This window comes from Myotis nattereri (assembly GCF_964212035.1).
Source record: "Myotis nattereri genome assembly, chromosome: 2".
Taxonomy (NCBI): Eukaryota; Metazoa; Chordata; class Mammalia; order Chiroptera; family Vespertilionidae; genus Myotis; species Myotis nattereri.
The window spans coordinates 143,546,739-143,562,440 of record NC_138076.1 but is presented as its reverse complement, the minus strand read 5'-3'; the positions used below and the strand labels follow the sequence as shown (position 1 = coordinate 143,562,440).

The window sequence follows — 15,702 nt, the reverse complement described above, 5'->3', positions numbered from 1 at the left end:
AAAAGCCTGAGACTACTTTATGCTTAGAGCAAAGCCAGGAGGATGGCAGCATTGGAAGAAAAGGTAAAAAATAATAAAATAACATTCTTCCCATTTCATCTTAAAAGTCTAGTTTCTGAAGATGAGATTATAATTAGCATTAAAAAGGGAAATAAGAATATCTAAATCAATATATAGAGATTTTACATTTTACTATTTATTTGATTTAGTGATTTAGTTGCTTTACATGTTTAGAAAAGCATTTGAAAATTTTTCATATATGGACAAATACTGTCTAATTTTCATATGGGGGACAAGTACAGAAAAAGTCAACTGTATTCTGCTGACAAAATTTATATTCCCTTTAATTAAGGGACAAAAAAAAAATCAGCCTTCTCATCAAAAACAAAAATAATCATTTCTGGAATATCTCTGACGTATAAACTTGCTCTTCCTTCAGTGTCATACACCATTCACTAAACATCTAAATCTTAAAGGTAAAACAGGGGTCCACAAACTACGTGACATGGCCAAATCCAGCCCACTCCTATTTTTGTAAGTAAAGTTTTATTGGAATACAGCCAGTTAATTTATTTATGTATTGTCTTTGGCTGCTTTCACACTGTAACAGCAGAGCTGAGTAGTTACAAAAGATCACATGGCCCAAAATGCCTAAAATATTTAACATCGGGTCCTTTACAGAGAGTTTGCTAACTTTTGCTTTAAATAACTCCCCTCTTCCCTTCCTTCTCCAAAGGCTTGCAGGCATCCAAAATTAAATAATAAAAGAGGTAATTAACTTTTCTTTTTTCCTCAAAATTTAAAAAATGAAAGTGCCTGAAGGGTGTGGTTCAGTAGTTGAGCATCGACCTATGAACTAGGTCACAGTTCAATTACAGATCAGGGCACATGCCCGGGTTGTGGGTTCAATTCCCAGTAGTGGGCATGCAGGAGGCAGCCAGTCAATGATTCTTGCTCATCACTGATTGTTTCTCTCTCTCTCTCCTTCTCCCGTCCTCTCTGAAATCAATAAAAGTATGTATTAAAAAAAGACAGTTAAGATGGCAAATTGCACATACTCATCTTATCTCAATCCTTCCAGGATCCCCACTAAAATTATGATAAAGGGTTTTTAAACAGACATACTCTGAAGGACAGACAAGGAGACTCAGGAGCAACAACTTCACTGAGGACCAAAATCTAAGCAGAGGGAAAGCTGAGAACCAGCTCAAACACAGAATCTGAAAAAGAACACTTAATCTGGATAAAACAGGAAGAACAGAGCAAAACCTGATAAGCAGTTAAATTCTCAGATCCTCTCCCTCACTACAGCAGATGACAGTTTCTTCTCTGGAAAGGGTTAAACTGAGAAGCTGGATGAAAGGATCACAGACAGTTACGAGTATCAAACATATGACATATGCACACTAGAATAGTGAATGTAGAGACCCCTTCCTAGCAGTCATCTCCCAATCTGACTCCCAGAACACCCATCCTTCACTGAGGTGTATCTGACCAGCCCAGAAAAAAAAAAAAAAAATACCATTCTGTCACTGGGGATTCTCATAACAAATGCCCACACTGAAGACCTTCCGTTAAAATCCCAAATGAATAAGCTTCCCCTTCCCCAACACTCAAATGTTCTAGTCAACTTTTTTAAAAAAAGTTCTTCAACTGTCTGTCCCACCCCACCCCAACCTTAATGATTACCTTCTTTTTTGAGGAAAGCCTCTTACATTGAGACCAAAACAGAGGAAAGAAAAATGTAAGAGCAAATATGAGTACACAGGGAAGGAAGCATCCAGAGAAAATATATTACAATTCATAAAACAAGAACAAGATGCTATAAAAACAGGAACAGAGAACAAAGGAGCTCATGAAAACTAAAAAACAGAAATTTAGAAACTCAATACAAGAGTTGAAAGATAAAGTTTCTTTAGCTTTCCTTAGAAAGAGCAATGAGACAAAGATGGAAAATAGTACAAAAGGTTATTAGAAGAATCAGTCCAACACACAACATAATAGGAGATCCAGAAAGAGAAAACAGAATAAAAATAAGAATATTCCCCGCTACTGAAGGTCCACCAGTGAATGCACAACACAAGAGATAAAAAAAAGTTCCAATAATATAAAATTTCAGAATTCTGAAACCAGAGTAGCTTCGAGAATAAAGATACATTGTGTAGCGTTTTTTTTAAGTGCCACATATAAATGATCAAGAATTATGACTTTGAATTTCAAAACAGCAAGACTAAAAGCCAGGTGACAATGGAGCAGCAATGCCTTCAAAATTCTTAAGAAAAACGATTTCTAAGTTAGAATTCTACACACAAACTATCATGCATAAGAGCAGAAATGTCATTTTCATTCATGCCATCTAAAATAATTTACTTCCCTTGTACTCTTCCAAGATACTAAACTAAAGAACCAACAAAGAAAACAGGGGATATCACAAACAGCAAACCCAAGAGAGGAGAAACAAAAAGAAACCTCAGTAAGATAGAAATAGATGCACAATTTCTTAGCTGATCTAAGAAATCCAGATTGGAGGAATGTGATTGAGGCAACAATACTTTGAAAGCCATGATCACTAAAACGCCTGTTGCCCATCTTCTTTTTATGCTGAAGACAGCATGCCTGGGAAAATTAGTCAGACTCTTACATGTATAGTACTTCAATGTGTTACCCTTGTGATAAAATTTTCCTGCCTTTCCATCTCCATGCTGTTGCCTGTAATAGCTGTAGATAATATCATGCCACCCTACCCCAAGTATTGTTTTAACCTGTTCTCTAAGTTGGCAGGCTACTGTAAAATTACAAGCAGCATATACTGCAGCACATCCCATTTTTCCTGACCATATTTCTGCAAGATACCCATACACACTATATTATTAACCGTTTGTAGGATGCATGACCTTGTCCAATGACTTCTCCAAAATAAGCCTTTGAAAAGTTAAAAAGGCCTCAATAAAGTTAAAGCCAGACTATGACCCAGATAGCCTTTTATTTTCCTATCTTGAAGCCTTCAGCTAATCGTGGTAATATTGCCTTTTTCTTTATATATCTAAGTGTGTGACCACTATTCAGATTTTCAGAATTAAACATTAAGAATTTATAGGTGGTAAATTTCTAAAGAAAAACAACAAAGAAACAAATTAGACAAAAGCCAAGATAGAATTGAGAAGGGACACACATTCTAACAGTAGTAATGTTCTATTTTTAAAAGCTTGCACACAGTGCCCTATTATTCTTTGAACTCTACATAGACATTTTATAACACTTCCTATCTTGCATGTATGATACATTACAATGTTTGGCATAAAAATCTTTGGGAAATACATATAGGGTAAAGTGGATTCTGCAAGTATTTATGATTCATTATTGTGCTCAGCACTTTCCTAAGAATAAACACTGACAAATGGTTTGCTGTATTTATGACAATGATTATATATACAACATTTTGTCTTGGATACATGGTATGCAACTTTTATAAAGAGTAGGCACTAAACATTAGTCATTACCATATATTTCCTACTACATAACTAGTACTGCTGTTAACTATACATCACAGTACAAATATCTGAAAAAGAAACAAACTATCTGCCACTTACTTGTCAATGTCTGCCATGTTGTTAAGAACTCCAAATATCTGTGGAGAGAAACAACAATGTTAAAAAAAAAAAAAAGCATAAAACTTATTTCAAACCAAAACCCTTTACATCAATACCACATTGAAAACTATTCCAAAAGAAATGTATACTCCCATTAAAAAAGCATCAGTTAAGCCCTAGCTGGTTTGGCTCAGTGGATAGAGCATTGGCCTGTGGACTGAAGGGTCCCAGGTTAGATTCCGGTCAAGGGCACATGCCCAGGCTGTGGGCTTGATCCCCAGTAGGGGGCGTGAAGGAGGCAGTTGATCTCATCATTTATGTTTCTATCTCTTCCTCTCCCTTCCTCTCTGAAATCAATAAAAATATATTTTTAGAAAAATCATGGGACAGAGACTTTCATGTAGCCCAAGTAACTTTTCAGAGGATACAGCTTAAAATAAGCAAGTTACTAGTAGGCATTTAGAATCTATCATGTAAGGACTTTTATAATGGCACTACTGCTAAAGAGTCTATGTTAGAATCACAGAAAAGAAACAATACAAAGGATCTTTATTCAAATTCCTGTGACAACTAGGAATGGTCAATTCTTGCATAAATTTTTAGGCTACTTAGTACCTCACTGAACAAACCCCCTTTATTTTTAACAGCATTAATTTTTATCAGATTCATGTTTAAAAGCCAAAATTTGCCACCTACTATACTCACTATGATCCCCCCAAAATCTTTAAAAAGTTTAATAATCCTTCTATCAAATGCCAGCCTTTTAAATTATGTAATGAGTAGAGGCCTGCAGCCCCTTCCAGACGTCTGGTCTATTTAGCATATTACGCTATTATTATTACAGACCAGAGGCCCGATGCACGAAATTCATGCAAGGGGCTCGGCCCTCGCAGCCCCTTGCAGCCTTGGCTTCGTCCAGAAGGTCGTTCTGCTGTTCATCTAATTAGCATATTAGCTCTTTATTATATAGGATAGTTTAAAGGTCTGGGTCCCGCCCTGACCAGTTTGGCTCAGTGGCTAGAGCTTCGGCCTGTGGACTGAAGAGTCCCAGGTTCAATTCCGGTCAAGGGCATGTACCTTGGTTGCGGGCACATCCCCAGTAGGGGGTACGCAGGAGGCAGCTGATCGATGTTACTCTCTCATCGATGTTTCTAACTATCCTTCTCCCTTCCTCCCTGTAAAAAAATCAATAAAATATATTTTACAAAAATAAAAAATAAAGGTCCGGGTCCCAATCGATGTCAGCTAAACCTTCCTGTCTCTTCAAATGTACTTCATGTCATATCACTGATAACAACCACACCCGTTAGCCTAACCTAGATATGCTTGCTGGAACACTGTCAACAATGCTCTTGGTTAGCCTGAATACTGTTAGAACTGATCAAAACACAGCCTAAGTTCTTTCTCATTTAGGATTAGTATTAACTTAAGCCCTAGCCTGTTTGGCTCAATGGATAGAGCATCAGCCTACTGACCTGGGTTTGATTCCAGTCAAGGGCATGTACCTTGGTTGCAGGCTCCTCCCCGGCTTGGGCCCTTGTCGGGGCTCGTGCAGGAGGCAACCAATCGATATGTGTTTCTGTCTTTCCCACACTCTCTAAAAATCAATGGTAAAATATCTTCGGGTGAGGATTAACCAAAAACAAATTAAAAAACCCTGCTTTTAGAAAACTAAAACTTAAGGTAAAGTGTGTTATAGTAAGGCAGGAAAATGGCTGAATGCCACTGATAATGCAGATTAAAAAAATTTTTAATCAAGCTTAGAACCCCACATTAAAATGAAGTTTTTATCTTTAAGAAGTTAAAACCTTAGTCTTTAATTCACAAAATGATGTAAGGTATGATTCCTTATATCAACATGCTTATACGCTTATTATTTAAAGTGTTAAGAGGCACTGATTCTAGCAGCCACGACCTAATATTCCATCTACACTGCTAACCCTCAGTCTCCAATCTTTGAATTCAAAGTCCTACAAAATTCTTTTGATTCTTTATTAAAAAGGATTAAAGCAGAACAGGATGTCTTCAGAGATGCCTTCTCCAATCTGTCCATTCTGAATAAATTAAATTTCTTGGTTGTACACACTTTTTTGTTTTTTTGTTAATCCTCACCTGTATATATTTTTCCATTGATTTTTAGGGAGAGTGGGAGAGGAAAACAGAGAAACATCGATGTGAGAGAAACACATCAATTGGTTGCCTCCTGCACACACCCCCCAACCAGGGCTGGGGAGGAGCCTGCAACCAAGGTACCTGCCCTTGACCAAAATTGAACTTGGGACCCTTTGGTCTGCAGGCTGATGCTCTACCCAATGAGTCAAACCGGCTAGGTAATAGTGTGTGACCACTATTAGAAACACTATTTCTGTTTTTTAAAGTAGGCTTAATTTTGAAGTCAGGTCACGTGGGTTGAACATCAACTTTGTAGCAATCTCACTTAGGAAAAAAACTTCTGGCCTTATTTAATCATCTATAAAATTAGATAAAAAATCGTTTCCTCATTGGATTTATCTTATTAAGAAGCAAATTCATGTAAAAGACTTAAATAATTTGCTGGAACGACAGTTAAAAAACAGATTCTTTTAGTTCTGACAAATGTATAGAATGACTAATAAATATACCACTGTAATGTAAGATGTTAACATTAGGGGAAACTGGTTAAGGGGTATATAGGAATTCTCTGAACTATCTCTACAACTCCTCCGTAAATCTAAAATTACAAATAGTTTATTATTTTTAATATTTTATTTTATTGATTTCGGAGAGGAAAGAGAGAGATAGAAACATCAATGATGAGAGAGAATCATTGATCGGCTGCCTCCTGCACGCCCCTTACTGGGGATCAAGCCCGCAACCCAGGCATGTGCCCTTGACCGGAATCAAACCCGGGACCCTTCAGTCTGCAGGCCAATGCTCTATCCACTGAACCAAACCAGCTAGGACAGCGGTTCTCAACCTGTGGGTCACGACCCCTTTGGCGATCGAACGACCCTTTCACAGGAGTCGCCTAAGACCATCCTGCATATCAGATGTGTATACATTATAATTTATAACAGCAGCAGCATTACAGTTATGAAGTAGCAACGAAAATAATTTTATGGTTGGGTCACAACATGAGGAACTGTATTTAAAGGGCCAGAAGGTTGAGAACTACTGAGCTAGGGCAATAGTTTATTTTAAAAAAAAGAGAGATTCAGAGATTCTGAATCATCAAGTCTGATGAAGCAGACCCAAAAATCCACATTCTAAACAAGAAACATAGCTTCTGAAGTAGGCTATCTTAAGATTTAAAGTGTCAGATCACACTGAGAAACACAAGTTTAGGTTAACACCTACATTAATTATTTTACTGCAGCCAATAATTAAAGTCAATGAGAATTTTATTAATTCTACATGACAATGTTTTCTAAGAAAACTGAAGAATTTCCATTCCTGGTAGCGAGCAGTTAGATCATGAAGATCAATTCTACCAATGAAAAACAGTATTTGTCGCCCTGGCTGGTTTGGTTCAGTGGACAGAGCACCGGCCTGGGGACTGAAGGGTCCCAGGTTGATTCCGGTCAAAGGCACATGCCTGGGTTTCGGGCTGGATCAGGCTTGATCCCCAGTAGGGGGGTGTGCAGGAGGCAGTCAATCAATGATTCTCATTATTTTTTTAATATATTTTATTGATTTTTTACAAAGAGGAAGGGAGAGGGATAGAGAGTTAGAAACATCGATGAGAGAAACATCGATCAGCTGCCTCCTGCACACCTCCCACTGGGGATGTGCCCGCAACCAAGGTACATGCCCTTGACCAGAATCGAACCCAGGTCCCCTCAGTCCGCAGGCCAACGCTCTATCCACCGAGCCAAACCGGTTAAGGCGATTCTCATTATTGATTTTTCAATCTCTCTCTCTCCCTCTCCCTTCCTCTCTGAAATCAATATCAAAAAGGATATCCAAATGTTTCTTAATAAGTATTTAAACTAAAGGGCCCCATTAAAAATTGTGAATGAAACACAATCCTAACCAAAATTTTTATTGTTTAAAGATTACAAATAGTAGTACATGTCTCCTCTTTTCCCCCATTGACCTTCCCCGGCCACCCCTACTTCCCTCCCTCCGCACATGCCCTCACTCCACCCCCTCCTCCAGTGTCTTGTGTCCATTGGTTATGCTTATATGCATGCATACAAGTCCTTCGGTTGACCTCTTACCCCACCCCAACAATATTTTTTTAAAAAAAAAGAAAAAGAAAAACAGTATTTGTTAAAACCCTAAAAGCAAAAAAAAACACAAAAAACGAGTAAGATAGTAAAGAATTCCTAACCCCAAACAAAAGGCAAAAGAGGAAGCAAAAAGATAAGTAGAAGGAAGTCCCTTTTGGCATGAAGGCAAGTGCCGACCACAAATTTAAGCTATTGTAGGGTGAAATCAAAAGCTCTGGACCTTTTCAAGTTGAGGAGTCTTTATGACAACCCTCCTCAATTAAGCAGTAACCCCAAAGTGCTAAATTCTCAGGGATAATAAACCAGTTATCCTGGATAAAAGCCCAAATTCATCTCATCAGTGTTACCCTCAAAACCCCAAACTAGGAGCTTGAAGTGGTCTCGGACAGCATGTCCAAATATAAGCGAAAGGCACTTTCATCCTAGACCTGAAATAATTCATTAAAGTAATTTTCAAGAGCAATAGGGGCAACAGAAAAGAACACAATAGAAACCAGTCTATAAAGATTTAAATATTATAAAAAAGGCTACAAATGTATAACTATAAACATAGACAAAAACAACCATGTTAACTGTGTTTGAAAATACAATGCCTGCATCCGTTATCTATAAGGATCAGTCATCTATTAAAGGTGATATAGCTACTTTGGCAAAGAAATAAATAGAACTTCTAGAAAAAAAAATAGGTAGGATTAACAGCAGACTAAACACAGGTAGAAAGAGAATTAAGTTAGCTGGAAGCAAGCTTAGAAGAAATCTTCCAAAATATGGTGGAAACTAAAGGATGGGAAACACTATAGTTCAAAGGCATTTTGGGATACAATAAAGTCTAACACAAATTAGATCTAAGATTGAACACAAATTCTAGGAATAGAGGAGAGAATGGGCAGGATATTTGAAGAAATTAAGAGCAAAAATTTTCCTAGAACTAATGACTGATAGTCCTACAAATCCCAATCAGGATAATTAAGACAGTTCTTTTTTCTCTTCAGTAATACCAAAAGACAACAGAATGTGCTGTTATGCTTAACATGCTGAAAATAACAAAGGATTTTAAATATATTTTTTAATTGATTTCAGAGAGAGAGCAGAAGAGATAGAACCATCAATGATGAGAATCATTGATCAACTGCCTCCTCCATGCCCCCTACTGAGGATCAAGCCTGCAACCTGGGTATGTGCTCTGATGGGGAATCCAACCAGTAACCTCTTGATTCACGCGTCAATGCTCAACCAGTGAGCCTTGCTAGCCAGACAAGGATTTTTAGAATATTATGCCTAACCAAAACATCCTTTAAGTATAAAGATAAACTTTTAGGCAAAAATTTCTCCAGCACTCTCACTAATAAATTCTATACGAACCTTCTTCAAGCAGAAGGCAAGTGATCCCAAATGGAAGGTCTAAGATATAAGAAATGAGGGGCAAAAAGGATATCCAAATGTTTCTTAATAAGTATTTAAACTAAAGGGCCCCATTAAAAATTGTGAATGAAACACAATCCTAACCAAAAAAATAAAACTGGTATCACTGTATTAACATTAGAAAACCAACTTTAAGGAAAAGCATCCTGTATAATAAAGAGCTAATATGCTGGTTAGACCAAACAGCAGAACGACAGTCCAGACCATCATCCGAAAGACCTTCCGGACGAAGCCGGGGCTTCAAGGGCCTGAGCCCCTTGCACGAATTTTGTGCATCAGGCCTCTAGTTACTAGAGATAAAAAGGTGAAAGGTTCGCCCTAGCTGGTTTGGCTCAGTGGATAGAAAGAACATCAGCCTGTGGACTGAAGGGTTCCAGGTCAGATTCCCATCACGGGCACATGCCTGGGTTGTGTGCTCCATCCCCAGTAGGGGGAGTGCCGGAGGCAGCAAATCAATGATTCTCATCCAAAATACATAATATATAGATCTCAATGGAAAGATAAGGTTCATCAGGACTGAAAGCATACGTTCACCTGAGAACTTGAATGCAAAGAAAACCTTTCAGTGGAGAAAAAGAGGGTAGCAAGTGATAGAATCAGACCATAAACTGATTATTTTGTGATCTTATAATAATTAGATGTCCAGACATGAGCTATCAAGTAACTTATCAATGCAATAAACCCGGTTCTAAGTAAGTTCTCCTTACTTTCAATGAGCAGGAAAGTTAACATTTATAGGGCCTTATTCTATAGTGGATTAAGCTTTCCTCTTATTTACAGATAAAATAGTAAGCAACTTGCTCAGCAACACACCAGAGGTTAAGTGAAGAAACTAGGAATTAAAATCTGACTTTTAAAACCCATGCCCAATCCACCATTCCCCAAATACCAAGGTGCCTTCTCTATCAGCCTACTGCCCCATTGATTATGCCAATTGCTACGAACTACACGTTTTAAAACAAAAGAGTTAAAAGGTAATATTTCCCTTTACCTCAGACCTCATTGCAAATGCACTTCAATAAATCTGTCTTTCAAGTATTGCTGCTCCATTAACATTTTCAGGGGTCCAGGGCCTCAGTACTTTAGTCCCAACCAAAATGAACACCTATTTGAGAGCACTATCTTCCGTTCAAGGGATCTCATTACCTAAGGTATTATCTGATCCAATGGCAAAGAAATGTACTGGATTGGACTGATATTTGGAAATACACGCAAGCATAAACAAAAATTTTATTCACCTGAAATATGACATATGTTGGAAGACAACTTCAAAACCATCAAGTGCCACAGCTTTTCTTCGGAGCATAGTGAAACCCAAGAGGGCTTTTGAATTCCAAACTGATGTACAGCATAATAATTTAAGTCAAGGTAACTGTCCCTTTTAAAGCAATACAAAATCCTATTCATAAATCATCATTGCTCAGTTATGCATCCTTGGATAAGTTCTTCCAACTATCCAATTTTCTCAATAAAATGGTCATAGCCCTAACCAGTTTGGCTCAGTGGATAGAGCGTCTGCCTGCGGACTCAAGGGTCCCAGGTTCAATTCCGGTCAAGGGCATGTACCTTGGTTGTGTGCTCCATCCCCAGTAGGGGGAGTGCATCGATGTTTCTAACTCTCTATCCCTCTCCCTTCCTCTCTGTAAAAAATCAATAAAATATATTAAAATAAAAATAAAAATCATAATTCTCCTTTAAAAAAAATAAAAAATAAAATGGTCATACTACTTACCTCCAGGAGCACTATATCAGTTAATAATACATGCAGAATTTAAAATGTTACTGAATAATTACCCAATAAGTGCCGACTGTTGTGTTCTTCTGTACCTGATTTACCTTAGAAAATAATCCAAATAAACTCTTCAAAATTACAGCCCCCTTTCCCAATAAAAATAAAAATATAGTAACCTTCAGAACAAGTATGTAGCAGTAAAAGGCAGTTGATAACCAGAAGTATACGGGTTACCTTCTGTGGCAAGCCCAGTAATGTGATCTGGTGGTCTGCTGTCAATGTACTAAACAATTTACAAGGATGAGTGAAAATGACAGCATTCACCTTCTAACCCCTACTCTGCCCAACATGAAAGAACTTCTTATTCAGATGAAATGGGACTTTTAGGTTCTTTCATGTAAAGAATGTTATAAATACTACTCCATCCACCAATCTTTTTCTTCACACCATCATCACAATTCTAGAAAACCAATTTGCTTTTTTGGTTCATAATGTATGATATATATTCAAATAAGAACTAAAATATTTACTCAAAGAATCAACTAAGAATACAAGTAATCACAGATTTGATTAGACTTGAGGATCTGAATAGATCATTAGTTTTCTAAAATAATCAGGATCCATTCCTTCTAATCCTTTCTTTCATTAGTATTTCAAATTTATAACCAAGCAAAAAGTGAACAGAGTAAGCAAAGTGGTATTTTATTTTGACATTGTTAAAGAGAAAACCAGATACCCAAAATGGCCTCACTCATGCTAAAAGCCCATGATACCAAACCTAGATTTAATACCTGATCTAATTGGAGTTTCATCCTCTCCCAAAAACAATCTTTTTAAAAACATATGTTTTTATTGATTTCAGAGAGGAAGGGAGAGACAGAAACATCAATGATGACTGTTTCCCAGAAACAATCTTAAATCAATCTGGAATTTTTTGCTCAACACCAATTAAGTAATCTGTCCCATGGACCATCTCCTTGCCCCCCTCCACCCTCTTGGAAAGAGGCAACTGTATAACAGAAACCTCCAAGCCCTAGCTGGTTTGGCTCAGTGGAAAGAGCATCAGGCTGAGGGCTGAAGGGTCCCTGATTTAATTCTCAAAGGCACATGCTAGGGGTTGCAGGCTTGATCTCCAGTAGGGGGTGTGCAGGAGACAGCCAATCAGCGATTCTCTCTCATCATTGATGTTTCTATCTGTCTCTTCCTCTCCCTTCCTCTGAAATCAATAAAAGAAACCTCCCTGCTGAAAACAATCCTGTTTACTTTTTGTTAATAGCAACTTTGCCCTACTCTTCCCATAAAAAGTTTCCATTTGGTACAACCCCTCAAAGGGGTGGATGGGATGCTACCCATCCTTTAAAAAAGCCAATTAGATCTTCAAATGTACTCGGCTTAATTTTGTTCTTTAACATCTTGAAATCAAACAGATTCTGCTGCTTTTAGCCCCCTTTCCTACAAAAGGACTATGTAATTAATGTTTAGAATCAAATCAATAATCTGGAGATAACATGGACAAGTTATGTAAGTAATAAAGTGAGCAAAAGCGCCTGGCTGGCGTGGCTGGACGGTTGGGCGCTAACCCATGAACCAAGAAGTCACCAGTTGATTCCTGGTCAGGGCACATCGCCCAGGCTGTGTGCTAGATCCCCCAGTAGGGGGCAACCAGGAAGCAATAGATGGATGTCTCTCATAGATGTTTCCATCTCTCTAGCCCTCTCTTTTCCTCCCTCTAAAAAATAAAACATTTACAAAGTCAATGGTCCTGTATAATTAATTATTTTTTAAATGATCAATAGCATTTTGTATTAAGTGTTGGTACAGGCAAAATTTTTAAATGCTATAAATCAAGTAAGAAAAACAATCTATGAAGTCAAGATTATATTAGATGTTTAGTTCCATCTACCCTTCAGGCTTCCTAAAAAACAAACGCACGTTTAAATGGGGCCCATTTTTGAACAAGCATTTGATACTCATTAATACTCCCAGAGGATCGCTGTATATCTTTTACCTCGTTTTTAAAAATTATTGATTTTATAAAGGGAGAAACACTGACTTTGTTGTTCCATTTATGCATTCATTGATTCCTGTATTTGCCCTGATAGGGATCAACCCACAACCTTGGCATAACAGGTCAACACTCTTAACCAGCTGAGCTACCTGCTCCCCCCTCCACCCCCCAGTTCTAAATAATCCTAAATGCAGCAGGTCCTCGGATATGGTGGTTCCCCTCAATGCTGGTTCATTATAACGTTGAGTAGGTGGTGCAGGAACTTAACTCGTGTTCATACTGATTAGCCTACGGTAATCTGGTTTCCTTGTACAGCACACAGTTTTGCTTCAAGTCAAAGAACCTCTCTCTTCTGGGAACTTCAATAAGAGAAAGCAATGCAAGTCCTAGAATGGAAGACACTGCGAGCCTGTGGCATTGCCCCTTCAGAGCCGTTCAAGGACGACATTAGTTAGGCTCAATCCTCCCCCAACAAAAAAGCCTGGCCAGACACCCATCCAAATCCCAGCTCTACCTGAGGTACACAAAAATGTCCTGAGACCCTGCCACCCATCACCTGACATCCATCTTTCCTCCTGTATCCAGAGAGAGGAAGACCAAACAGAGGCAGGTTAAGAGCCGGGCACCCCAGGGCTGGACTCATTGTTCACTGCTCATGCTCCCATCCCACCCTTTCTGCAACTTTCAGCGAGAAAGGGCCGCTGGAGCTGGGGTCTCCGACCCGCCCCAGGTGGCGGCCACGTGTGCGGGAACCCGCCGGGGCCTCCCCGCCCCACACCGCCGCCCCCTCCAGGGGGCGGAGCGCCCGGGAGCCCGCAGCCTCCCCGCCCCGGGGCCTCGTCCCTTCACGGCCCCTCCCTCCCTCCCATCGGAATTCGCAGCCTCCGCCGCTCTTTCCATCCCCCAGCGGCCTCCTCCGGGTATTAATTTTGAGGAAACGGGGACGTCGAGCCCGGCCGTCGGCTCTGCACCCGAGCCGGGCCGGCGATCCGGGAGCCGGCAGCGTCGTCCTCGCCCCCTCCGGGCGCCGACCGACGCCGCGGCCTCGCCCCCGGCCACGCGGAGAAGCCGGTGGCGCTCGGGGTCCCGCGGCGCCGCCGGGCACGGCCCCCGACCCTCGCAGGCCGCACCAACCCCCGCGCCTCCTCAGCCGTCCCCGAAAAGAGGCGCAGGCTGATCCCGGGGCCCTCTCGGGCGATGGGGTCGACACTCGGCGGACGGCCCCGGCTCTGGCCTCGCAGAACGAGCCGGGAGCCGCGGACTCGCCCCGCGGCCCCGCTCGGGCCCCCCATCCCTCCGACCCGACCCTCCGCGCCGACCGCCCGGCCGACATCCCGTCCCCCCTTCTCGTTCAGGCCCCCATCCGTTACCGATGGCGAGCACGGGGCGCCCGGCGGCCGGAGCTGCGCAGTCCGTGACTCAGGGCAGCGGCGGGAGGAGCAGGAGGCGGCGCTGCGAGCAGATGGCGCTAAAAAAGACCCGAGAGCCCGCCGCTCGCGCTCATATACAATTAGCGTCAGCACGTAGGGCCACTCCGCCGCCCTCCCCCCGGCCTCGCCGTCGCCTAGCAACGCGAGCGGGAGGCGGGCCCAGGACGAGTCGCTTAGCAACAGAACCGTCCTTCTTCTCTAACCACCTCCCCGCCCTCGGCGCGCAGCTCGGGTTCCCCCGCTCCCGCTTCCGCCCCCTACTACGCCCCGGGCCGCGTCGCGTTTTATCCGCTGCTCTGGAAAGGACATTTCAATCCTCTTCGTTCCCGGGAAAGGCCTGGAACTTCGCGTCTCGTCCCTAGGCGCCTCGCTCCCCTTGGCGTGATGCTGGCAGAGGATGAAGGGGAGGGAGGAGGGCCGCCAGCCGTCGGGTCCCGGCTCGCCCCAACGTGATGGGAGCGCATTTTGGTTCCTAATTCCTGCGTCTCCCTTTCCCGGGCAACCATTTTCTCCCCCCAGAGAACAACAGCGCTTCCCTCCTGACCCCCTCAGCTGCGGCTTCTACTGGTTTTGCGTCTCCTGAGAGTGGATCTCCGTGGCTTCCACGGGTGCCCCTCATCCCAACTTCAGCATCCTTTCCCTTGACTGGTGGTCCCTCATGTTTGCCTCAGTTCTTTGGGTGGAGGAAAGAGGCACGCGTTTGTGTTTTCTCTGCATGCTTTCTAATGAGAATAGACTTGGCTCATCTTTCTGAAAAAGTAAATCCCATGTAAATGCTCAAGACTGCCCAGGCTTGGCTATTTTTCCATTGATGTAGGATTGACCAAGAGTCGCTCTTGAAGCAGTGGTTCTCAAAGTGTGGTCCGGGTTCCCAGACGCTTTCTAGGGCAGTGGTTCTCAACCTGTGGGTCAGGACCCTTTCACAGGGGTCGCCTAAGACCATCGGAAAACACATATATAATTACATACTGTTTTTGTGATTAATCACTATGCTTTAATTATGTTCAATTTGTAACAATGAAAATACATCCTGCATATCAGATATTTACATTACGATTCATAAGAGTAGCAAAATTACAGTTATGAAGTAACAACAAAAAAATTTTATGGTTGGGGGGGTCACCACAACCTGAGGAACTGTATTAATGGGTCCCGGCATTAGGAAGGTTGAGAACCACTGTTCTAGGGGGAGGTCAAATGTAAAAATACTAAGAAGTTGCTTTTTGCACGTTTATTCTCACAGTGGAGTTTTCCTGAGGCTACCTGACACGTGATATGGAAACACTGAAAACAAGCAAATGTTACCACG

At 41.2% G+C, this 15,702-nt stretch overlaps 1 protein-coding gene across 2 annotated transcripts in view; it reads right to left on the bottom strand.

Annotated features, from left to right (window-relative positions):
* NAP1L1 (nucleosome assembly protein 1 like 1) overlaps positions 1-14,910 on the bottom strand; it is a 33,957-nt gene extending 19,047 nt beyond the window's left edge. For both annotated transcript variants that reach the window (XM_081083383.1, XM_081083384.1), the window contains exons 1-2: positions 14,334-14,910; positions 3,591-3,628 (exon numbers count right to left, since the gene is read on the bottom strand). In XM_081083383.1, the coding sequence (XP_080939509.1) occupies positions 3,591-3,607 (17 nt within the window). In that variant the 5' untranslated portion in view covers positions 3,608-3,628; positions 14,334-14,910. The remainder of the gene's footprint in view (positions 1-3,590; positions 3,629-14,333) is intronic.
* Positions 14,911-15,702: the final 792 nt, after the last annotated feature.